The sequence below is a fragment of the Amblyomma maculatum genome, chromosome 4, assembly GCF_055883805.1.
Source record: "Amblyomma maculatum isolate TAMU_Amacu chromosome 4, ASM5588380v1, whole genome shotgun sequence".
Taxonomy (NCBI): domain Eukaryota; kingdom Metazoa; phylum Arthropoda; class Arachnida; order Ixodida; family Ixodidae; genus Amblyomma; species Amblyomma maculatum.
Window position 1 is genome coordinate 67,855,035 of NC_139347.1, and position 25,737 is coordinate 67,880,771.

Here is a 25,737-nt window from a genome sequence, read left to right on the forward strand (position 1 = left end):
GGGCCGCCTTATACGCCAGCCTAATCATAGCGTCCACCTTGTTTTCCTCCGTCACGTCCATATTCATACAAGGCGTCGCATAAACTGTTCTACTGATCACGAATGCCTGTACCAAATGACTTGACTCCTTTTCCTGCAATCCTCTCTTTAGATTGGCGATTCTTTCAGTGAGCCTCATGGCGGCGTTTACCGTATTCTTTAGCTTTCCTAAGGCCTCCTTATTTTTCCTGTTAGTCTGCAAGTACATGTCCTGTTGTAGCGTATCCTCCTCCTCCAATTGTCTGTCTCTACCCCTGGTGACACAGAGTAACATCGCACCAAGTGGTGACACACAAGCGATCTGTATCTGAAGAATGGTGGCAGCTTAGATGAAGAAATGTTCATGTCAGGCCGCACAACAAAAAACACTGAAATTGTGTGATTCAGGAACTTCAGCTACAGATTTTTTTTATCGCACTAGCAGCAAAGAAGCCAGAAGAGTCTGTCAGAAGAAGCTCCGATTTCAGCTTTTAGCGATTCAGGTACTACAACCACCTGTAATGCCAACTAGTGGCCAAAGGTGCACACAGTTTCCGTACCCACTTGCTTTTGAGTATGTACACATGATCGCTGCATGTCCTCAGTTTTATCTCTGTTTAGGAGGGTTTCCACAATCGTTAGCAACGATCTGCTGACACTGGCACACAAGCGTGTAGTTTTCACGTAGATAGGAACCTAGTGTATACTTGAGTGAAGGCTCTCCAGGTTATACAAACTATTTGTAAAAATAAAAATAAATATGATTGTACAGGGATTTTGGGGAAACCAACAGGTTGCTTGTTTTGACGGATGTTTGGAAGAAATGACTAAGTGAAATGCTCAAGTTCATAGGCCTCTTGTTTGTCCAACACGGGCATTGTGAAACTTCACTGGCTGAAGCTGCACTGGAATGAGGACATCTACAGTGGTTTGCCTCCACCAGGAACAATGCTGTGAATCTGCTTCATAGCAGTGCTGGTGCTCCTCAAAGTGGCAGTCCTGTACAATGTAGACCAGCTGCCACAAGTAATGCACCGGTACATCAATCAAGTGCAAAGCCCTCACAGCCACATTAGGCAGTATTTGCATGTAGCTTCCCGAGAAGAGTTCAATAAACAGATATTTAACCTTTGTGGCACACCAGCTCAAATTTTGTCACCCTCTGCAAAATGTGCCAACCGTAAACCACAAAAAGTTGACAAATGCACGAAATGAGTTGTGCTATGAGCAAAAGAAGACCGGGCTTAAAAATAATGTTTCTAGCAATTTGGCAAAGTTACGAGAATGGCAAGCCTTCACAATGAACCACATAACACATTGGTTCCTGGTATTTGGCTTCACTGCATTTTATTGGTGTAGTCTGGAGAATAGGAATTTCCAACTCGCAACAACCACCCCATCTTGATACATCAAGGCAACTGCTGCAGACAGATCCGAAGGCATGTCGCCTAGCACACATTACAATAGATGCTGTCAAGAGAATGCAAGAAGTGGCCGATTCCATGCCAAGTTACTTAAGACAATGCCGTGTTTCGGACACCATCACATACAGAGAACTTTTGCTCAGATAACCACAGCTGTGTTACCCCCGCAAGGGTCAAGTGTTGTTGTATATGACAAACTCTTTAAACCATGCCTGGCCTGTTCACATATCAATCTGTTGCTTTAATTCTAAAGGCTGAAAACTAGAGAGGCAAAAAATTGCAGTCACACATTTGTGCTTCTCGACCTCCCGCCACTGCAAATCATGCGTCCAAAATCACTCTGAATGCTTTCCAAATAATAACATATCAGCAAATGCAAGGGTGACAATATTCCACAACAAGATTAAATACATTGCAAGCAAGATATTTTAAACTTAACTAGGAGCACGCTCTAAACCAGTAGAAGGAGTGAGAGTGTCCATTTGGTCACACCAGTCACAGCTCACTGCACTACTGAGGTAGCGGCGGAATCCAACTGGTGGAGGAAACTCGTACGTCGGCCCCGAGTATTCCTTGCCTCTGTAAATGTAAATAAATGAGAGTAATACAGCAATTACATTTAGTTTGCATAAATTCAGCAAACTCACTCACAGTAGAATTTGATTTGAGTAAAGCAAGTGAGAGTGCCTGCTGCAGAAGGAAAAAGGCAGTAACGAGACTAGCAGTCAATGCTAGCACAAATACAAATATTTAGCACACTTGCAAAACACTGAAATAGCAACAAAGAGACTAAGGTAAATCATGTGTGCAGTAAGTGCGGAATATGCTGCGGCTTGCATGGAATTGTAATCAAGAGTGCTTATAGCAGCAACAGCCAAGCTCTTTGACAGGATTACGAGGTACAGTCTTTGTCAAAAGTGTAGAGCCCAGGGGTTCTGCTTCTGGGCCAGTTCCTGCGGCTTGTAATGAATTGCCGGTATTCCAACTTTGTTGATGGCAAGAAGATTTTTTGTCCTACCCCCTTCAGTGGGAAAGGCCTCAACCAATTCTACATCAGTGCCACTATTCAGCTCAGAAGCGGACCCCCCTGGGCTCTACACTTTTGACAAAGGCTGTACATGCAACGGTGCCTCACTCCACTCAACAAAACGTACCACCTCAGGTTAATTATTGCTTTGTTTTCAAATAAGCTGTCCATGGCCTTGACAGCAGCTTGAAGCCAAGCACTGCCCACTATTTATGGAGGCATTGTTTCTGCTATCATTCCCAGTTTTCTCAAAGTGATGACGTTGTTGGAGCAAGCAAAAGATATATATTAGGGAACTCTGCGGTAGCGACATGCATCTGAAGTGTTAAATCTATATAAATAAGCTCAGCGGGTTCTACCAATGCAGTTATTTTCGTAGTAAAAGGGCAGATACTCTCATGGGCAAGAACCTATGATAGCCGAAGAGTCACCCTCATTGCTGCATGCACCGATGTGAGTACTCGACAGTGGAACGTGTGAGCATACAAGCACAATAAATTCGTGCGGGTATACGCCCGTATCTTGTAGCAATTTTATGCTGAGCAGTAGGCTCGTTTCACTCCGGGGCTCATTTCGCACTGGGCCAGTTTACATTTATGCTATCTCTCAGCTAGCCAGCAACTTCCCTTCTTTAGCACTTCGTCGACACTGTAAAGAAGCTGACCTCTTGCACTGCAGCACCACGTATGGGCCGCATAGATAAATACCTTACGACAGTTTTTTGACGGAAGCACGACCGTTTCTATGGGCCCAGCCACTCTATCTGCTGAAGCTGCGAGGAAGGCAATAAAACCTCCTGATCATAAACCAGCGCGTTCACGCTGGCGCACCACACCAAAATGCCTGCTACTGCCCAAACAAACTAGACCACAAACGAAGAATCTTAAAAAAAAAAAAAAAAAAAAAAAAAAAAAAGCAAATTACAAACTTTCGTGACTCTCGACTTACAAATAGTTTCACATCATCTGTAAGTCGCCGCGTACGTCCCAATGCCCCAGTGCACCCCGAAGACAACAGCAACCGGCGACTGATCGGTGCACAGCAGCAGGTATGCAACGGTTGTTTGAAGCGCGAAGAAACGGGATCGACGCCATTATGCAGTCTCCACATGCCTTCGCCCGGAGACTGTCGCGTGATTACGCCGCGTCAGTAATTGTGACTACCGCATAGCTGCACTGCCGTGTAAAAACTCGTTAAAAAAGCTGCAAGACGGTAGCAGAACGCCGACAAATTCTTTACCTAGAGCTCGCGGGCATGTACGAAACACCATCATTCGCGTACGACTCACCGTAGTCGGAGGCTGCAGACAGGCCAGGGACAGGACCGAAGGCTACGCTGTTGAATTTAGGGCAACAATCCACAAACTGAATCAGATTTTCACCGAATTTGCATCTATCGGGATGATGCCCCGCAAACTAAAACAAGCCGACGGATGAAAAGCGACCTAGGGCTCGCAAGGCGCGAGCACCCGTTGCCCGAAAAGCGCGCCAGCTTTTGCTCGGGTGCGGTCGTTCGAAACAGGGTAATTGGCATCTGGGTTTGAGGCTTATTTCCAGAAAAAAGCAAATACTAAAAGTTGTTTGACGTCACATCCGTCGAGAGAATCAACGCGTCCTCCTTTCCACTTTGGTTTTGTGCGCGCATGCGCAGTTCACGGAGCCGGCTCTCTGCAAGTTCAGGGGCAGTATTACAGACGGCTCACACTCACAATCACACTCACACTCACAATCTTCCTATTGGCCAGCGGCAAAACGGTGGGAGTGGCCGTCCTTTACATCATCGACGTCTGCTGTTTACGTCATGAACACACTTGAAGTGGTGACGTCGACTACGGGCCAATTGTGAGCGGGGGATGTGAGCGACGCGAGCCGCTCACAACTCGTTTGTGAGCGCGCTCACAAAGGAAAAATGGCGGCGGTCTATGCGGCGGCCGGCGTTCTCGTGAGGCGGTAGCGGCGGCGCCCCGACGCGATCATCGGCAAAGGACGGTGTACGAAGACTGTTTGACGTGCCGGGCGAGATGTTTCGACGCATGTTGCTACTCGAGAAGGATATAGGACAGTGACTGTGCGACGCGACGAACTGAGATAGGTGTGTGCGGCCGAGTGCGCTGTCTGTGTGGCGGCAGATAATGTGTGCACTGCGCTTTTTCCGAGCTCCTAGTGGCTTCCAAACCGCTACTGGCAACGAGGCGAACATCGGCCTCGCGCAGCCGACACTTCGAAAGCGTTTGCGGCATGCAGCAAGGCGGCGGCGAAGAAAGGCTTCCTTCGTCACGGCAGCATACCGGGCGTCGTCGGGTTTGTCGACGGCCCATCGGGCGTCTACTAGTAGCCTTGTGATGTCCCTGTTTTCAGATATGAGATGCCGACATGATTTGGGCCATGAACCTCCCTACGTGGTATCTTGGCATGATGCTTTCTTCTGGCGGCCTTCTCGGCTGCACACAGGCATGACACAGGCCGAGGAAGGCCTTCTGCGAGGCGTCGAATTCACGACAGTGAGCCGTGCTGCTCTTTGCAAGATAAGTTACGGTAGGCTCCACATGCCTCACATGTATTGCCGTTCTTGGGCTTTTATAAAAGCTGAAACGTAAGACACGTCGTACATTTTTGAAATGCCTACGTAAGAAACGAATATGGGAATGCGTGTGTTTGACGCCTGTATTGAGTAGGAATGGGGCACCATTTATACCGATATGAAGTGCAAGGCTGTCCTTACAGCAATGTTGCTGAAACTTTCAATCATTACCCCGCCGGGGTGGCGCAGTGGTTACGGCGCTCGACTACTGTTCCCAAGGACGCGGGATCGAATCCCGGCCTCGGCGGCAGCTTTTCGATGGAGGCGAAAAGCAAGGCGCCCGTGTGCTGTGCGATATCAGTGCACGTTAAAGAACCCCAGGTGGTCGAAATTTCCGGAGTCCTCCACTACGGCGTCTCTCATAGCCTGAGTTGCTTTGGGACGTTAAACCCCACAAACCAAACCAAACCAAACCACTTTCAATCATTCATTGTCTGCACTCCCGTGAATGTCATCGTCAGCAAGACCTGGCAATGAGCTACTTGATGCGACTCTTCCATTGTGTCAGCAAGGCTGTTAAAGTTTATGAGGCTGTTGAGGTCGACAACGACGAAGAATGTGCTTAACAGCGTGCCATTTTCGGTTATGCTGGTGAAAGGGGCACCTGTTGGAGACATGGCTGCCAGTGTCATGGCATCCCGGTCCGGACTCTCCATAACGGCTATAGAACAAGGCATACACCTCCACAAGGTTAATGGTGGATAACTGCGCAGGCGTGCTGAAGAGCCGCTTCCAGTGCTTGCAAAAATACTAGACGCTCCTCTACCAGCCAGAGCGTGTAACATGTGCCGTGTTGCATAACTTCTTTGGATGTCTTCCTGCCTGCAGACGAGGAGGGTGCTGCTGGCTTGGACAAGAAAGGGTCACATCTGTGTACCGGCTACTTGGAAGTGGGATCACTATTGCCATGCATACCTCTAGGGAAAAGCCATACAGAATCATGTTAGCCTGTTCCACAGAACCTGCCACCAGAGCTGGCTGGCACAGCTGCCCATGGTGCGGCAACAGCTGCGGCGTCAATGCCAGCACAACAATCGGCTATGATATACCACACGTAGCTGACCAACTCATCGCAGGCAGCCAAGTGCAGCGCCTTCTCGTTTCATGTCTGTGCCAGAAACCTTTGTGATAATGATGAATCTTCTCGAACCTCATCTGTCAAGTCAAATTTGTCTTCGTACCCCCCCCCCCCCGCCCATTCACTGTTGCTTGCAACCGTGCATGTTGGTGTTTGTGTGTGTGCCTGTGTTTGAGTACATAATTAAAGTGTTTCACAACGAGGCAGCAATTGTGATGCCTATCGGAATGGGAAAGTCTCACAGAAGTTTTTTAGAAGCACGTGTATCAACCGTGCCCCTTTATTTTCCTGCAGCGTTTCACACGCTTGAATATGCAGCAGCGAAACCAACTGCCTGCAATAGCACAGGCAGTTATTTGCACGTGCTGCACGATTGTGCTACACAGAGAAGACATACACGAATAATTTTTTAGAGCCTGTAAGCTGGCACTGTACTCATCGCAGGTCTGACACACTTCAGAAACAAGAAATGAAAGTACTGTGCATAAAACTGCGACTCAAAGGCATGACACAAAATAATAGTTGCTTAATGATTACAGGCTTGCATAGTAGTTGTCATAGGTTTGGCACATTTCAGAAGCAGGAAACAAAGTATGGCTCTTAACAGTGCAGAAACATGACACAAGTAGTGCTATGTACAATGTTTGCATAAGGTAGTCTCCATTAGTGAACCTTCCAGGACTACAGGCCTGCATATACTGTTAGGACGCATAGAAAGCATTTGCTTAATGCTAAACAGTGTAAAGCTGACAAATTGAATGCATAATATTGCGAGTTTTAGTGCTCACAGTGATTGTAGCGTACGCAGAAAAACATCACATATGCATCAAGCAAATGGTGTGTGGGCAGAAGGTATCGCTAAAAAACAAAGCAACTCACTCATGAGAACAAAGAAAAAAAATACAGAGCACACTACAATGAAAGCTACATCGAAAGCCCTGTCACGGTGGCACTGCAGTGAATGAAGGCTTCGGGTTCAGTCACGGCAGGGGTGGAAGCATTCCCATGATCATGTTCTTTCCTAAACTATCCAGCTACATACAAACAGATGATAATGCAAGGACAGAGCTTCATTTTGGCCTACACTACATGCTTCACAGTCGTCTTGCATTTCCTAAAGAGAAACAAATAGAACCACGGAGCCTGCATGTTGCACTTTAAGCACTTTTCTCATCGATACTAGTAGGCGCCGACCGAAAACAACCTTCGCAAGTTGTCTTTGTCCATTTCCGTGTCAAGCGCTCCATGAAATTTTATCGCTGCAGGCCCTGGACTTCGACTGCATTCTATTAGATTTTCAGCATGCTCACGGCACTTGCACGGTACTTCGATTACCGACGACACTAAAAAAAGCAGCACCTTCTCGGGGAATCAGCTGTTTGCTTGCAGGCCGCCATGTGCACGCCATGACGCCGCCGGCGCACCCTCGCGGCAACAAAAGTTACCTAATAGCAAGTATAACTACACAACTAAGAACGCTTCAACTTGAGCTCAATGTTAATCAATACTAAAAATAGTATCTTGCCAAAATAAACCTTTGTTTGTTTTATTTATTGCGTATTAGTTGCGTCGTGTTAGAAAAAGTTAGGAGACGGTCCCTGCTCAGTTTTGTGCCACACTGTGGCATCAACGTTTGCCGAGGATTCGGGACTACTAGGGCGGAGCCACGCTAAAAGTCACTGGTAATTGGACGATTTCGCATACTCGTCACGATTGACGTCTCAAGGCTGCGTCACAGCTTCGTAATTTTGACGTCACGCTCACAAACTTGTGAGCGGAGTCCGTAATTCGGCCCCAGGTCGCCGCACCGTGCAGCCGAGTACCAGCGTGCCGGAAGCCGTCAAACCAGTTTCCAGAAGGCCGGCGATGGCGGAAGGGTCACATGATCAAATATGGCAACGCCCATGCGCTCGCGCTGTAAAGGGTCTATATCGAAGAAAGCAAAGTTATTTTACGCATTTTTGTCAGCAGTGATAACAGATGTAGGCCCATATTCCGAGTTTGTGTCGTTATCGAAAGGGTTGCTATCTCCCCGGACTTGAGTCATCTGATTGGTGGAAACTCCAGAACTGGATGCCACTATCGAAAAAAAAAAAAAAAAAAAAAAAAACAGCGCGAACAAACGGGGACGAAAGGAACAAACCACAGGTACAAGCGCTGACTCTCAACTAAAGTTTAATCACAGGAAACACTTTTATATAACTGAAGATAAAGCGCACGGGAAGACATACACAAGAGAAGAAGACACAGGACACGCGCTGTCTTCTTCTCTTGTGTATGTCTTCCCGTGCGCTTTATCTTCAGTCAAATTACAATGCACCATCTAGCCCAACTTCAAGTTTTGTTAAACTTTTATATAAGGAAACAGAAACAATAAAACACCAAAAACCAGAACGCACGTGTTACTATGTGATATCCAGATATGCAACCTCACAGTCACGCAGGAGCAGGGATGGTTTGCTGACACACAATCTTTCTTTCTTAGCCATATTATACGCCTCGATGATTTCCCTGGTCAACTGGTCAAGATGTTTGTACAAAATGTCAGTAACCCCAAGTAACAGTATTTATTGATGTGTAATTTTTAGCAGCTCAATACCGTTCTCATGTGTTTCATTCTTTCCAAAATTTCCAATTATACATGAAAAATGCTTGAAAAAGAAAAAGCCTTTTCTTCAAGGCAATAAAAATTTCCTAAAATTTTGCATCTCTACGTAACATTTTTTGACAGGCCTGTACATATGTCTAGATTGCAAGGGAGAAAGATGATATGGTATATGTTTGGAATTGACATATAGACTTGAAGTGATCTACTAGATCACTACTAAAAAATATGGTGAAAAGTAGGGCACCCATGTGCTGTGCGATGTTAGCGCACGTTAAAGAACCCCAGGTGGTCGATATCTCCGGAGCCTTCCACTATGGCATCTCTTATAGCTGGCGTTGCTCTGGGACGTTAGACATAAACCAAACTACTGAAAGAAAATTTTTTATGTTCCAAAAGTGCGGCTCGCAGTCATAAAAAGCAGAGTGCTAATACGACAAGAATTTGACATTACGCAACACAACTTGCCTGCTTTACACACAACAACAGTCTGAAACATGCAATGCAGTTGGCACATATACTTTCTGGCTACACCTTACAATTAATATAACTGGCAAACACGTTGAGTGACTACAATGCTTTTAGTGCGAAAGCACTCATACAGCCGTCCTACCCCCAAGGAAAAAAAAAGTCTTGTACGTGCCCCAGCCTAGTTGCCGTAGCAACTGTTTTTCTGGCATGCATGGCTAGCCCCCAGGGGGGAAAAAAAGGAGAGCAGTGAATTCCAGCACAGAAATTCCTCACGAGAAGCGATCGAGTATACATCATAGCTATCACCACACTCGATTACCTTACGTGCCTTATGTGGCAAACTGTAGCACGCTCTCGTGCCGTGCCTTGGACACAGTCCTCTCCGCCAACTTCTATCTGTGCTCAAAAGCTTTCGCATTTTCTACTCTGCCTATCCACCTCCTCCAAGACATTCTGTCCACCTGAAAAGTGCACATCGCTAAATGAAATGCACGTAAGGATCAAGTGCCACTGCCAAAGTTAAATAACTTATTGTTATGAGCTCACAAATTTTGAAGCGAAAGCTTCACTACGCCCTGTAAAACCAAGGTAGCCGTGTGTGGCATAAGGTCACGCTGCGCATCCATGAAGCCATAGCTGTTCAGTTGGCGCACACATTCGCAACGCGCCTCACAGCTCTGCATCGCCGCTGCGCTTGATGCCATCACTTATCTATGCGTCTCGCCACTGCGCATGTCATCGGTTGTGATGGTGGGGGATATAACAGCGGCGCATGCGCTCTTTGGCCAGACACACAATAGACGGTGATGCGACGAGCGAGTGCATACACTCGGTACGTCATCAGTTCAGGCTACGAGAAACCTGGCACATGAATATGCCAGCCAATGGTCCAAGAGGGTGGCCGAAATCCCAGAACAATAGCAGGAACATCTGACCAAACGGCCATATGTTTGACATTGGGTGTAACCATGTGCAATGATGCTTTTGCATACACATTAGGTTTAACCAAAGCCAAACCACCAGCAATTTTTCTCTTCTCCTCATGAGACTTAAATGTCAAAGAAAAGATTGACATAATTAGAAGGTCCTCGCAGTCGCTTCGAGGTCTCCTGGCACAGTGTTTGAAAACACAGATATTGGTACACTTGTCATCACAAACTGGTGTTTTAACTCAGCCAAACAAACGTAATTCGGTGGTGCAAGGGAAGTTTATCAAACTCATGATTGAAGGGTCAGAGGTTAAGTCCCACTATTTCACCACTCATTTTTTAAGCATGAAATGCCTTTACCACTTCATGTAGGTATTGGAGCGGATACGGAGCAGAAATATAATCATTCTGTAGCTGCAAGCGAGTATTTTGGGGCAATTTCGAGTACAAACGTGGAGTAAAGCTTGATTAACGTGAACTCTTAATATCTTGAAATATCATTGAGGTCGACGTCCATACACCATTTAATTATTTATATAGGCTCAATATTTGTCACTGCTTATTATGCTTTCTGTGATGATCACATATGTATATATGAAAATTAAGCCAATACAAATTCGAAAAATATGCCATGAGCCGGAAGGAGATTTGTGGGTCTCTTTTGGACAGGGCAACAGGGGGTAGTCCCATTTGAATTGTGTAATTATTGAATCTTTGTTTGACCGAATATGTAAAATTCTCCCAAAATTTCTTGCTAGAGTGGTAGAGAGGAGAGGGGGGCTACGACCTCATTTTCTGTAAATACACCTCTACTGTCAGCCAGCAATGAGTGCAGTCCACAGGTCGTGTATGCCACAAGCAAATTTCTGCGCTCTCACTCAGCAGAGCAAGCCCCTCGCAGCTGCTGTTTTGAAGCAACTATGTGCCAATGGCATGCCACAGTGATGGCAAAATGCAATTAGGTGCTTCAGAAAAATTCTAGAGGGCATTTCGGACCACTGAAGTGCGATGAGGTAAAAGCCATTATAGCACTGTGGACTGCAGCCCTCCATTATGGCATCTTTTATCTCCCTCTTCTTTCACTCCCACCTTCCTCCTTTCCTGTGCTTTCCTGTGACAGATACTGTGCTTTTTCTATCCAGTAAATCAATTTCAAACGCCACTGATGCCTGCTGTACTAACGCTTCCTAGACATCTGGGTCTGCTTCTGTTTGCTGTGTGGTGCAGCGTTTGAGGAAGCGGCAAATCAAAGGTGCCGCACGGACGCCTGGATCAGACGCCTGGCGGGGTGAATCGCCTGGTGACGTCATGACCTGTCGTGATGGTACATCGAGAGCCTCTTGTCGAAAACAACCAGCATTTCATCGTATGCATCAAAGTTCACCGGCATTATATAATTTGTTTACAGGAAAGGAAAGGTGCAGCATCTGTCATTCACGGAATTCCGCTATCACCCTCACGGTAGACAAAGGGAATTATAATGAACATTTCACAGGCGTGGCACAGTTGGTAAAGCGCTCGGCTGGGGATCCAAGGGATGGAGGTTCGATTCCTGGAGGAGACAAGGTTCATTAATTTATTTTTAACTCTCGCTTTCGAAAGCGTGACACCTCTGCTGACAACCTTCTGTCAACTACAGTTAAGCATTAAAGGCTTTCGCCTTAAAACCCCTCCCGCACAGTCTCTTGACCTGACGCACCAGCGTGATCACCTACATGTTCCTCGTGATGCCTTTGAAGTGCTGTTTCTAATGCGCTGATCTCGACAATAGAGACTGATTAGGCCCTGCGTATCGGTTCCCTCGCACTGCAAACTGTCAGATGGGCCCATATGCTGTTGCAAATCGAAGGAACGAAAACAAAACTACGCTGAGAGTTGCACCATGCAGGTCACTCTGTGCAAGACAGTTTAAAGCGTTGGTTCTGAACCTTTTGTTTGTGTGCAGTCTGCTTTTCCCCCTGAAATTGTGCCTAGGCTAAGAGCACTCACATGCTCCATTTTCACCCGTGCCACTATCCTCCTAAGATCAGTTTCCGTACACCTTGCACGCTAGCATTTGGGCTTGATGACATCCATGGTACTTGCTCGCCTTCTCCACTTGAGCATTAGTTGCCACTCGCACGACGCAATCGCAAGTGATTCTGCCCACAAGTGCAGCTAAGGCACACTGGCTCTCATGAAAGCATTGTGCAAGAAAAAAAAACCCCTCTCAAGACCAGAAGGGAGATATTCTGTCACTACAAAATCTGCCTCTTGGTGCAGCATCGTGCAATTTTGATATGTTTCTCGTTTGGATCAAAATGCCGCATCTGGCACAGGTGATACATCCTTTTAATGTTTTTTCCTCTGTGCTTCAAATGCACATCATTTTCAAATGCATACATTTTCTTCATCATTCTTCCCCCGGACTGCCAACGACTGGAACGGCCTTCCCCGAGAACTTGCTGCTATCACATGTCCATCTTTATTGCTTGAACGAATCACACGTGTACTTGCGCAGTGAAAAGCTTGTATTTGTATAACTTACTTACACATATATGTTACCTATTCTGTTTTTCATTTCTGTGCGCCCCACCCCTTATGTAATACCCTCTAATGAGGGTCTTTAAGGTATTAAAGTGAAGTGAAGTGAAGTGAAGAAAACTTAGCAGCAAGCCCATTACACATCAGTTAAGGTTCTCATAATTACAGCGTTAACATGTTACAATACTCATGTTTGAAAACATTGGCTTCCTTCAGAAACGTACACACACGAGAAAAATACATGAGCATTTGTTCACCTAAAGGCAATGCTGGATGACATGGCATATGTTCTTTGTAAAATAGAGCAAAATATTTTTTCCCACGTTCCTAGAGTGCAAGCATGAGGTAATCAATCACCCAGGTTTAACACAGTTTTATGGGTTTTTTTGTTAGAAGGAAGCTGGTGGGTGGTGTGCGTGAGTTCCATGCGCAGACTATAAAATTACTTCGATAAAACGTTCCTGATGGCAGCATGATTTCCATTCTTCTAAAATGGGTTTTAGAGAATGAAGTTTTGTAGTTTGTTTCTTTTTCCCAAGCAGCTCAGGGGGTCAGGGGGCCCCGAATACCCTTGCGTCAATGTTTTGTCCTCCTCCTCCTCCTACCACTTGCCTCTCAGTTCACAGTGCATTAACCTAAGGCAATCTCTATGTGGAATGTTTGTTTTATTTCCATCGTTCTGGATTGTGTAGCGCATGCATCTGCCCACTCATTACAGTTGATCCCGAAGTGACTGGGGACTCAGCAAACGCTTACGGTATGTCTTTGTGTCATGATGTTTGTTATATTGTGTACGACACTTCCTACTAAAGGGCGATACAGGTCTTTCCAAGTTGTACACGCCACAACAACGAAACTTTCGCAGACATTTTTATTTACAGCAATCTAATCCAATCAGGAGTTTCACTTTCATGCACACAGAAAAGCATCTGCTTTTCACAGTGGAACTGTTAAGTCTCAAACTCTGTTTCACAGGTTAAAGCAAAAAGCAAAAGTAGCAATGTTGACTCTTGCATGGCTCAACAAGAAATGGTAGCAGTTATTGAGAGCAAGTGCCAGGGACTTTATGAATTGCTTAAAAAATTAAAAAAAAAAAGAAAAAACGAAAACAGCCAGAGAAAAGTTCTCTGCGCCAAACACAAAAGTCACTCTGTCATGGGCATGCTCAGAGGAGAGCCCAGCAATTGACAGCAGAAGTCTTGAAAGTGAAACCCGTCTGGAACTACGTTAAAGACATTGCTGGCTGAAACAACTTGCTTTAAACGTCTGGGCTGCAAGTAACCTTGCGCAAAGTTCTGCATGTTTCTTCCTCTGCAGACAGAACTGTACCATGTAACATATGTACAAGCATTGCGAGTGTGAACCTCAGTCGCCTACTCTGCTTTTGGCTCATAAAAATAGTCTTCACAAACGCTGCTGCAGCAAACAAAACAGTAGCACTATGCTTCCCGTGCTCCGCACCCAGACTGGATGGAAGAATGGCAGGGTTTACATGTGCAACATTTTTGTACAGCTCTGTCGTGAAACGTCCACAGTGCTAGTCTTGTTCAACTTAGCACGAGAAAAACGATGCTTGGAAGAAAAAAACAAGCAAAACAAAACAAAAACGATTCTCACCGAGGGGAGATCCACTGCTGGCAGTAGCTCTTAACGTGACAACAGCTTGCAAAAAGGATAAACAAAAGAATGATTCGGCACATTCTGGAAGCTCTGCGTGCTAGGCAGACGTCTCTCTTCATAGCAGTGTATCGCTCACAAAACTTTGCGCATCCTGAGCACATTTGTTATTTCAACGGAACATCAACGTAACGGTGCATTAAAAAGACAGTCTAAACTGCGTCCGTCACAGCCGACGAGTAAATAAGAAACGGGGCAGTAATGCTCGAAACGGAGAACTCTTCTGTGCCTAGAATACCTTCAGAAGAAGGCCTCGAGAAGGTAAAAAAATAAAGGAAATTGCACGAGACACCGAAAACACAAAAGCCAGCACAGAGACTTGTGTAAAAAAAAAGCAGTATAAAATAACCAGTATACGATAAAACAGAACTAAATACATACAAGGCACTTTCCGTGCAAACTGCCAGAACAAAGGAGAGGTATTTGATGGTGCACGATGGGGAATTCCCGCTCCCCAACACAAGGATGAGACCACACCTACCAGTACCGTGCTCGGTTGGCTAGCCGTTATAAAAAAATTAAAAAAAAAGCAGTAAAATTATGTTTTTATACAGAAAGTGACTATGAAAGATCCACATTTGGTTGGTTAGCTATTACAATAGAAGGCTCTTTTATCGAGGGGTAAAAATGATCTATTAAAAATGGTCACACAGCTATTAATTTTTTTTTTTAACACAAGTGGCTCCATTGGCGCTGCAGGTATCAACTGCACAAACTCTTAGAGCTATAGAGCAACCGGTTAACTAAACAACATCTTTTCTGTAATGGGCCTTTGCCTTCCCAGTGAAACCTTTATAAGGCTTGATGGGCAAAACCAGTATTGTAAACAACCAAGCTGACAGAAGCCCCTTTGAAATGAAAATGGCCTCGCATAACGCACAGTGTCGTGTCTCAAAACCCTGCGCTTACTATATGCACGGCATCAAAAAAATAGTCACAGCAGTGCAAAACGTTAAATTAAGGAAATAATACAGACCACCTAGCTCTGAAGTCTTACACGAATGCAACTTGCCATAGTGGGCGACATTATTAACGTTATGTACAGATAGGAAAAAGAAAACCGTTCAGTGTAACATACCCAGAACAACTACCTAGAGAAGAAGAGAGAAAGGGAAGATGGAGTTAAATAAATGCCACTAGCATGCTACCCTTCCAAGCACTGGCCGCACCAGTGGAAAAAGAAGTAGCAATTACGGAAGGCATTGCAATCTACCGGGTGCAGACACGTGACAAACGCACGTGTCACATAAAAATTGCCTCCTGAGGTCGCGGCTACACTGGGAAGAAGAGGACAACATTCGCGAATGTTCGCTCCAGGTTAAGTGCAGATATATATGTATGTACTGCCAAAGCGATCACACACACATGCACGCACGTGCGCGACACCACCACATCTCTGTACAATTACTGGCAGTCCATCTTCCAGTGGTGCCGGCCAGCAACAAAAACATGGCGCACCACCACAGGTGCCACATTTTTCTGGAAGGTCGAAAGGAACGACAAGATGAGGGGCTTGCGAGAGAGAGTGTGGACACGCAACAACACGCATAATCACGCACACAAGCACACACTAGCTATGTCCATGCGGAGCCAGCCACTTGCTTGCATGTGGCATGCCGACATACTGGGAGAAGTGGGAAGGACCAGAGGAGGGGGAATACCACGCATGGCGAACGGTTGCATGCTCGAAAGCCAACAACTTCGAGTTCAATCTCAGTGCAGAAGCGTGGCAGTGGCCGCAGAAGTAGCGGTTGCAGACAGAGTGACAAGCCATCACTTTGCGCACACACCGCCACCCACTGGTGATGCCGGCCACTCCATCTCCTCCTCCTTTCCTGTCCTGGCCAGCAGAGAAGCGACAATGTCTAGGGGGCGATGACTTCCACATAGTTGGCGGGGTAGAGACCAACCCGGCCGTCCTTGCGGCCTTTGCACCAGCCCTGTTCATCCTCGTCCTCTAGCTTCTCAAACTGGTCCCCTGTACGACAAGAAAGAAAAACAGCGCCAGTTTGAATAGCTAGCAGCTTTTGCTATAGCATCGGTGAAAAGAGCTAAGCTAAATATTTGCTAGTGTGGCATCGATTACACTTTGTGATCAGCATAAAATGCAGGAGCAGCAGCTTCATGGGTGAAAAAGCGGATATAGCAAATGAGCTCAACATCGTCATAAACTACTGGGCCAAACATGGCCAAACAAATCCAAGTAGTATCGTTTCTAGTTTAATTATGCCCTGAGACAAAGCTGAAAAATGGAGACAGAGAAATCGCCCTTAGCGAGGCATTAAAATGAGAAAAATGGGTACTATAGCCAACCATCTCTAAGGTAGCAAACATTTCACTAGCCAATAAAGGAGCTTGGGTAAATAAAAGTTCAATGTAAAGTAACTCCAGAGGGCCACCTGCCTTTTCTAATAAGACTGGATGAGGTATTCAATCATTTGCAAGAAAGAATAAAGTCTAGTCTTGCACCCTCTGTTGTGCAGTTTGCCACTATGAAAAATGATTCTATCACATACTGTAATGCCATTTTCAAGCATTTAGTACTATGATCTGAATGACTGATGGATGGTCTGCCAAGTTTAGGGATGGACAAGTGAAATAGTTGCAAATATATATTTGCGACAGCTCAGCCAGCCACTAGCTAGAGGTTAGTGAGGATGCATATGCGTTGAAATTTACGAAACCCAACCGGCAACAAAACTATGAATGCAGATACAGTGCACTCGTGAGAGTTGGTGAGGATCGAAGTGCACAAGGCATTAAAATGGCAATATTGGCCTTGAAGTAGTTTCCAGATGGTCACATTACTAAAGGGAGCATCACTTTCTGTTGACATCTTAACATATCTCGAAACTTTGGCCAAAAGTGGTGCGACTTTTCAATACATTCGAGGCCACAAAAGGTTCCTGTGCAAAGCACAACAGGTATAATAACCACAGCTTGACATCTACCTTGCTTGAACGAGAGCTCGTCCGCTTCGGCACCATCGTAGTCGTACAGTGCCCTTACAGGCACGCCAGGTTCGCCATTGTCGACAAGCGCATCATTCGACTCTTCGTCCCAGTCCTCGTGGTCCTCCTCAAATGGGTTCGATTCGCCGGCACGCCCATTCCTGCAGGCCCCAGACAACCAAAAGGCTTGGCTCAACACTGCTTACCCCTGTTGGCACAATTTATTTAACTTATTAACTATTCATTAAACATTTACTTGCTTTGCACATGGGAAAAGTCGTATTGTAGTGACCGCTGCGTTACATCCAGCAATGACCTCCCCATAGTACTACGTGATACAGAGCTGCAACTAATGTTTAGCAGCCTTCGCATGCAAGGCTAACGAACAGCCAGGTGCTGCTACATACCAAGAGGCAAAAAGCCTATCATATTGAAAATGAAAAATTCTGACGCAGCACACTATGCCTGCTAGATTAAATTAAAGGCGTGAAGGCCTATTTTTATTCTACAGAAATTCAGACTAACAGCAACTACTACAAAACTCATGAACAAAGAAGAGCATAAAAAGTTTGGACTGAATTAAGTTCAAGCACAGGTGCTCGCTTTACATTTATAATACGTGAGAAAGTTTGCAGTGCTTGTAACGAAATTGAGTAACGCTGCAAGAATGAAAAAAAGAAAAGAAAAAAAAAACTTAACACAAAACTAAGCAAGAAAGCTTTTGCCAAGCTGGCTAATAAGCTAATTCAGTAGGTAAAATGAAGAAAACAGAGCTAAGAGCAGTTGAACTAAGTTCGCAAACAAGCGAAGCACACTGCGCTCTTGGAAGTCTACTACGACACAGAAGTCTAACTATATACAAAACTCCACCATGCCACTACATGCTAGAGTAACTACAGAAGCTACATACAGTACACATGAAGTTTGTGCATGCACGGAACTAACCTGAACAAGACTGGGTACCGGGAAAGCCTCTAGTCTACAGCGGTTAAATACTAGTATGAAAATTTTCTACCTCAACAAAAGCCTGAACGCGACATCTTGCAACTAATACTACATATATTGCTTGCCAATTTTTTCGCTTGATGAAGACAAATTTTTGCAGTGACTAGTTATGACAGGTCACCGCTGCACAAATTTGGAAAAACTGGCATGTTCAGCAAATACTGTGGGTTTCATCAAAGTAAGATACACTACCGCCTCCTGTGTATGCTATATCATTACACAAAGTTAATTGTTACAGCAGTTTACAACCAAAAGCCTAAGCTCGCAAGGCACCTTGTTTACAATATCATGTATCCCAGGGAAGCTCACCATTAAATTTTAAACGCGCACTTTTCAAGGCAAAAAGGTGGCTTCTTTCTACCAGAGTAACACCTGTGTTGTTGGTCATCAAAAACAGATGAACCACGTTAACTAGTTTTATGCTAAACTATCTTAATAAGTAATTTCTTTAACTATTACGGAGAGGAACCAGGAATTTGCAGCTGACCGTTAGTGGCAGCCATGTCTGTTTCCCAATTTTGATCACCCTTTGGCTGTGTGGCTTAAATTTTTGCCATTTCTCGTAAAATTTCAAAACCGTGCTCTAGCTGTGTGAACGGCAACATTCATTAGAAATTGCGCCACTAGGCTTCATACACGTGACGTAAGCTCTGCGCCACAACTACCCCAACCCGTGCTGTGCTGCTCATTGCACCCTGCTCCTGCCCAGGCGGGGACGAGAAGATCATGTTGGGTGTGACACAGAGTGACGTTTGTGTACATAATTCTGCAGGATGTGGCTCAAAATCTGATAAGTGCACAGTGTGACTGCATTTTCCAAATACTTAATTTGATATGGCTACCACTATAGTACTGCTACAGATCTCTGACATCCAGTGCCTATCTGCAATAGTTAACTAGAAGTTAACATTACTAGTCCATATAACTTGCCCGTTTTCCAGCGTTCACCTACACTGCTATTAGCACTTCGACAAAAAAAAAGGCCCTGATTTTACCCGAAGAAGCAGATTTTAAAATACCAATGGCATGCTTCCCTGGAACACCAGGTGCACCAAGACTAACTACCTGCACAAATTCTAGAGGCATAGGACAACCTTAAAGTAGCAAAAGTTAAATGTTAATTTCACTCCCTGTGATAATAATCATCATCAGCCAGACTATACCCATTGCAGGGCGAAGGCCTCTCCCATATTCCTCCAATTAACCAGGTCCTGTGCTAGCTGCATTCACTTGACCCCTGCAAACTTCTTAACCTCATCCGCCCGCCTAACTTTCTGTTGCCCCCTGCTGCGCATTCCTTCCCTTGGCATGACACATCCCACACCGCCATTTACACCCTGACCACTGTGTAAAAATATTTAGGTGATGACACTGACTGCCCGCTACTGCGGAAAGTGTGCCCAGATTGTGTTCGCCCTCTAGTACATGTGCTGAACACAGCGAAGCGGGGTGGGCACTGTGTCACTGTCCATTTGCTCGCGGAGCTGCACACGTGACATGGCCAGTTTTCAGTGCCGTGTTGGGCTGTGTTTGTAGGTGTTTTGCGCCAGCGCATCACAAGGTGTGTACGTTAGGTTCCGAGTTTCTACGTTATGGCAGGCACCGTGCAGGAACAAAGTCTGCTACAACTAGTTTTTGCATCGCGGTTTGGGACCAGTCACAGTGATCGTTGTGCAAGCTCATGTGGTGCTGTGGGCCGATGCGACGGGCAGCCTACATATTTGGTGGCTGTGCTGTTTTGGCTGTTGCTGTTGCACACCTTACCAGAGCTGTCCGGATCAAGTGTCACATCTTAAAGCTCCGCTGGATGCTGCTCGCCTAGAATTGTGGCGCAGGGCAATCCCCAAAGCATATACGATATTGCAAACGACTGATCAGGTCTGCGCGAAGCACCTTCCCGAGCATATGATATCAATCGTTCTACGCCGAATTCAATGGCAATGTACTTTTAAAAACACCCAAGAAGAAACCGCGCTGCTGGCGGCGAATGCTGTGACCAGTATTTTTCCCATGTGCCCGAAATATCTGCGTAAACTGACAAGTTCAAGAAAGCCTCCGAGAAATGGCAGTCTGCAGACTGGTGCGTCAAGAGGCTGGGCAAGCGGCCTGCACCCGGCACTGTCATACTGCCCTAGGGGTAGTACCTGTAATAAATATGACTACTGCTAAAAAATAGAAATACATTAGAAATGCAGGGGAATCAGGCAATGATTTGAGTCATAGTGCACTCCATTAGCGACTAAAGCGTCTCGAATTCAAGCCTTGTTTCTTTTCGGTTTTATCACTCACGCGTATCGCAGCGGAGGGGTAACGCCACACAGGACAACAGTGCAGGTTCTATTTCTGGCTAGGGAGACAGTTTTTCTGATACAGGTGAAATGCAGAAATGGCCTTGAAGTTTCTCTGAACATAAGACCTTAGGTGGCCGAAGTTAACCACATTCTCTATATGGCGGACATCTCACAGGCTCGGCGCTTTACACTGCTCAAGCAATATTTGAATGCACACTTAGGCTATTTGACCCAGTTGTGGGAACATGCGCGGTGAGGCCCAGTTTTTATATTGAAGAGGTAGTATAGTCAACTTACACCCTAGCGGTAGTGCGGATGAATGGAAAAAAAAATGTTAACAATGAGTGCATTTCGACAACGAGTTCGGATAGATCACGGGGTCGCGTCCCCGCTGCTGTTGCTGGGACTGCATGAATGGGTGCAAGTAAAGCACGAAAGCAGTTTCGATCCTTCTGAGCCCTTGTCGCGCTGGGGCACCAAACGACCCCGGTACATTTGCATTATGACTGCAGCAGCTCAGCGACTGGTATAGACCCTGTGGCATGGCGCCACCTATCCAGGTTCAAGAGAGGCGCATGGAGCAGAGAACAAGATCTGGTTGTGCCGCCAGGCGCAGTGTCAGCACCTAAATATATTCTTACATCGTGACCCTGACATATATCAAATTACATAAGGCTGCATCGTTCATGTTATTTTTGGTTGCAATGGTCCACACAGGCACGTCTTGCTGGAGCAGTGGTAGAGGGCGAAGAAGCAGCAGGAGCAAACCATAGGTGGAGAGAACAAGAGGCTAAAGCTGTGAGAAAAAGGGCCAAAAACAAGCTTTCTTTGCACAGCATTTGCGGCGGCCACTACATAATGCCACTTTACATGTGACTTGGATGGTCGATCTCATCGTCGTCGTCCTCTTCAAAGGGGTTGTAAGGCTTTTTCTCCCTGCACCAATGGCAAGATGCGTCACCGAAGCAGCCCCCCAGGAACAGATGAACAACCCCTCATTGGAGTGAGGCAACTTGTACAACGGACAATTCGATTCTGAACGGTTCAAGAGGGCTCAACTATTGGCACCTTTGAGGTCAGGACACCTATGGAAACTGCGTTTAGGAAAAGTTCCTACAAATGTTTTTAAGACGATTGCAGGCATGGTCTTCTAGGTGAAGCATTTAAGGTCAAAGAAGAACAAATCCATTTTTCAGGCAAGTACACGCGAGTAGAACACTGAATTTTGTTGCAGCTCCCTGCTAATAAAAGAAAAATAACAGTCTCTACGTTATGGAATGCATTTTAAATGAAATTGCAAACCCAGCAGACTGTCATAATTTAAACACTTCACGCAACTTTTATTCTGACCACACAAACCTGCAGGTAAAAAAGAAAAAAAGGAATGACATCTCAGCTTATATGGCTAAAGCGAAATTTTCAAGCTGTTACCCTGCCAAGGGTGAACGTTGACCTCAACTACCTTAAACGAACTCGCCGGAGCCTACACAACACTGCCTTTATGGTTTCTGCGCTTCAGACATGCAACGGGGGCAGCCCTTACGTGTTTGTGGTGCCTGTTGGTGTAGAGTTGTTAGTTGTAGCCGCTGTGGAATGGTTGGTGCCCGTGGTCTCCTTAGGTCCCTTGTTGGTGCCCTGGTTCTTGGGTGCACTGGGCACCACGCCGTCTGTGCGTGTGCTCACACTTGTCAGCGTGATGCCGCCAGCGTCGAGACCTTTTTTCTCCTTGCGATGAATGTGCTGCACTTCGGGCGTGTACTCCTGGAAGCCACATGCAACCCATCAGGCAAAGTGCCAAGCGCCGCAACTACGCAGTCATACTCAAGACCCAAATATCCCTCGGCAGCCTTTGGCAAAGCCGTCGGTGGACGGCGTAGTAATGCGAGAATTTTACAAATGACTCAGTGACTTGAAATTTTTCTGAAACGAATAGCAATGAATGTAAAGTGTGGAGATAAAAAGTGCACTTTTAATTGGTCAACCATGCTTTGCAAATACAGTATACATGATTTATGCAACCAAAAGCATAGATGGCCGACAAGCAAGGTTATAAGTTTACAAATTGCATTTACTAGCAATTGACTTATTACAATAACACAATGCATTTAGCAAGAATTTGAACATTATTACTCGACGTCCAGTCCCACAATGGGGGTGGCCCAGTAATATGACTCGGAAAGGACGAGAAAGATTGCATATAACAGCACTTATCGCAAGCACAGGATACATGCTAACATGCTAAGATTTGAAAAGAGTAATAGTAGCAGCATTACCATAGATCATTCATTAATGAAAGAACAATGAAAAGTAGGACATGCGTGAAATCTGTTACATTCAAATCCAGAATCAAATGAGGCATTGTCTGAAAGTAGAGAAAAGTTAAACAACAGACAGAAACAGGATGTTATGCGTAGCATGGAGGACTAGTGAAAATGCTCTTGCACGCCACTATGAGTATGATCCTAACCCAATAGCTGAGAAGGATAAACAAATAAGGGCTACCTCATTCACACATGGAACCCCAATTTAAAAGCACAAGCAAATAAAGAACAATACGGTAGCAAGCAGCTGCAGAAGTGATGGCGATAACTCTCAGGAACAGCCCCCTGATGCAGGGAGACTGAGTGCAGTCCAAAAACACCCAACTGCTTAACGCTGCACAGATTTTTTTTGAGACCAATGAAAATGCCTCATTTGAAGTGCCAGATAATGAGAGGGTAATGAGAGTTTTTTTTTTTTATAAAAAGCTGCATTTTACAAAAAATTTTAAGTACATGCAAAAAATTGTGATTCTGAACATTATCAAATATATTTGATATTTGGTTCATATTCAAGTAGAGAATTTTGAGAATTTTGCCAACTCTGATCGTGGCAAAACCACAATATCTAACAAAATGTAGTTGAAACTGCCAAACAGGTCACTAATTGTTGCAACGAGGGTCAAATGCTTATTGCATATCATTCTGTGTAGTTCATATATACAATATTCGAATCCAGCAAAACATAACTGGCCAACAGAAATACGTATGGGGAGACCGTACAGCGATAGTACAGCTGCAAAGGTAGTCTGAGTAGTGAATGCCAGGAAAAAAAAAGGACAATGAAATAAACTCATGAATAATGAATAAGGTGCAGATGACCAATAACTGAATGCTGCACTTGCAGAAACCAGTGTAGTAGCTAAAATACAAATCATTAATCCTGCTTCACACCTATGAAGTAAAAATATGGGTTGGCTCAATCAAATAGGACAACTGTGTATATTATGAAACTACACAAAATAAGAGGCAGAAACATGCATGTGACAAGAGCTTATTCTTCAAATCTTCAAGCCACTTAATTTGATCCTAACGACCTGCTGACATTGGCCAAGACGGCTTTGAAGCAGAAAAACAGTAGTGAATGGTTCTGAAGAACTTCCTTGCCAATTGTACAGTAGGTAATGGCTGCTAGATACTTCGGCTTGCTTCACCTCTCCAATAAGCATACAGGGTTAAAAATCAAATAACATGCCAATTTATGCTGATCACACACAGAGAAACTAATTTGATTCCGAGTAGTGCTGAATCCTTTAAGGAGTGTTGTGCACAATAGTGTATAATGCTGATTACAGGATTTTTTTTTTTTTTTTTTTTCATTTTCAGAACTGCACAAAACTAAAGACAAGGAGCCGAAAATCGCTGCACGATTCTGTTCCCAATGCACTGATATTGCTGTTCTGAAGCACTGCTAATGCTTTCCTTTGTTTACAGCCTTTAATGTAAAGCAATTCCGGTTGCCGTGGTTAGTCAACTGCAAAGACCAAGCACCAAAGCACAGAGGCACAGTGTGGCATGCACGCGCACAGGGGCAGAAAGGCCTCATCCAAGGAATGGCGAGAGCGCAGACAACTGCCGCGGAGAGAGGTAGAAGGAAGGACAGACAGAAGAACAGCTGAAAGAGAAGAAAAATTGAGGTCGCAAAGGCACTTGGAATTTTCTTTACAGGCAGCTCCTCGCCGATCTTGTGCTGGTTGACGAGGGTGATGCCACTCTCGGGGATCGCGGCCTTCTTGCTGCTCTTGCCTACGATGTCCCGGAATTCCTCCGAGTATTCCTACGCAGGGAGGTGCCATGACCCAGGGGAAAGCAGAAAGCCAAAGAGTGCACAACAAGCGACAACAAGCGCACTGGTACATCTCTTCTTGTTCAGGTGAACACGAGTAGCTCAATGCACACGCACACAGATGACGAGGTGAATGAGCGTGGGCGCAAACAGTAAAAGTGCACCAGCATTTCGTGCCTTTAGACAAGGAATGCAAAAGCACCAGAAAAGCCCCTCTACTGCACTGCTGAGGCTAGGAACAACCGTGAAATGTTTACAGCGGGCACTAAACAATTCCGAGAGCACTGCAGAATCTGCAATGGAGAAATGTGAAAGCCTGAGCGTTGCTGCTGCACACGGTACATTATGTGCCCCTCGTCGAACACAACCAGTGCATCATTGAACGCATCAAAGTTCACCGGCATTCTAAAATTGGTTTAAGGGAAAGGAAAGGCGCAGTAGCTGTCACTCTCTGAACCCTGCTACTATCATCCTCACGGTAGGCAAGAATTATGATGTGTGTTTCACAATCCCGGGAGTGGCGCAGTTGGTTAAAGCAATCAGCTGGGGATCCGAGGAATGGAGCTTGGATTCCCGGTCGAGATTCTTTATCATTCTGATCACATCATGATGACTGACAAGTGAAATCCCGCGAAATCTCCCGAGGTGGGACACTTCTCGTGGACGCTCGCTGCTAATGCAGGCACGTACACGGGAGGGTGTTCCACACACCGTGAATCCATCTCGCAATGTCCCCAAGCATCGCTCTCTTCAGATCGTGTGAGGGCTTGCTCACAGAGCCAGTCGCTGTACGCTGCGCGTATGAGATCCTTTATGGGCTTATTTAAGCCATGATACCGTGATTTAAGGGCTTTCACCTTAAAATAACTCAAGCTATGCAAAGATACTAAGCCGCATTACACTTGATGCAACTGTTCTGAAGAGCAATCACTTGAGGTTATGTTCCCCCTGTTCAGCTAAGCAAGGTCTTCAGGCAGTGCTCCGCAGGTCATAAGACTGGACTGGACTACTTGCAGCGATCTTGAAGACTGACAGAAGAAGTTTACTGTGCGGC

The 25,737-nt window shown here is 45.4% G+C and overlaps 1 protein-coding gene and 1 long non-coding RNA gene across 11 annotated transcripts in view; both read right to left on the reverse strand.

The window, feature by feature from the left end:
- Positions 1–1,662: 1,662 nt before the first annotated feature.
- On the reverse strand, positions 1,663–3,971 carry LOC146191299 (uncharacterized). The gene is made up of 2 exons (XR_014706635.1): positions 3,758–3,971; positions 1,663–2,021 (listed from the first exon to the last, which is right to left on the reverse strand). It is a non-coding gene; the product is annotated as an uncharacterized LOC146191299 (long non-coding RNA).
- A 9,541-nt stretch (positions 3,972–13,512) lies between these two features.
- Synd (protein kinase C and casein kinase substrate in neurons protein Synd) overlaps positions 13,513–25,737 on the reverse strand; it is a 114,499-nt gene continuing 102,274 nt past the window's right edge. For 7 of the 10 annotated variants that reach the window (XM_084601798.1, XM_084601797.1, XM_084601801.1 and 4 more), the window contains 5 exons: positions 24,564–24,674; positions 22,123–22,340; positions 21,450–21,515; positions 17,284–17,444; positions 13,513–16,310 (listed from right to left, as the gene is read on the reverse strand). In XM_084601798.1, coding sequence (XP_084457924.1) covers positions 16,198–16,310; positions 17,284–17,444; positions 21,450–21,515; positions 22,123–22,340; positions 24,564–24,674 — 669 coding nt within the window. In that variant the 3' untranslated portion in view covers positions 13,513–16,197. The remainder of the gene's footprint in view (positions 16,311–17,283; positions 17,445–21,449; positions 21,516–22,122; positions 22,341–24,563; positions 24,675–25,737) is intronic. The other 3 variants (XM_084601803.1, XM_084601802.1, XM_084601806.1) reach the window with 2 other exon arrangements.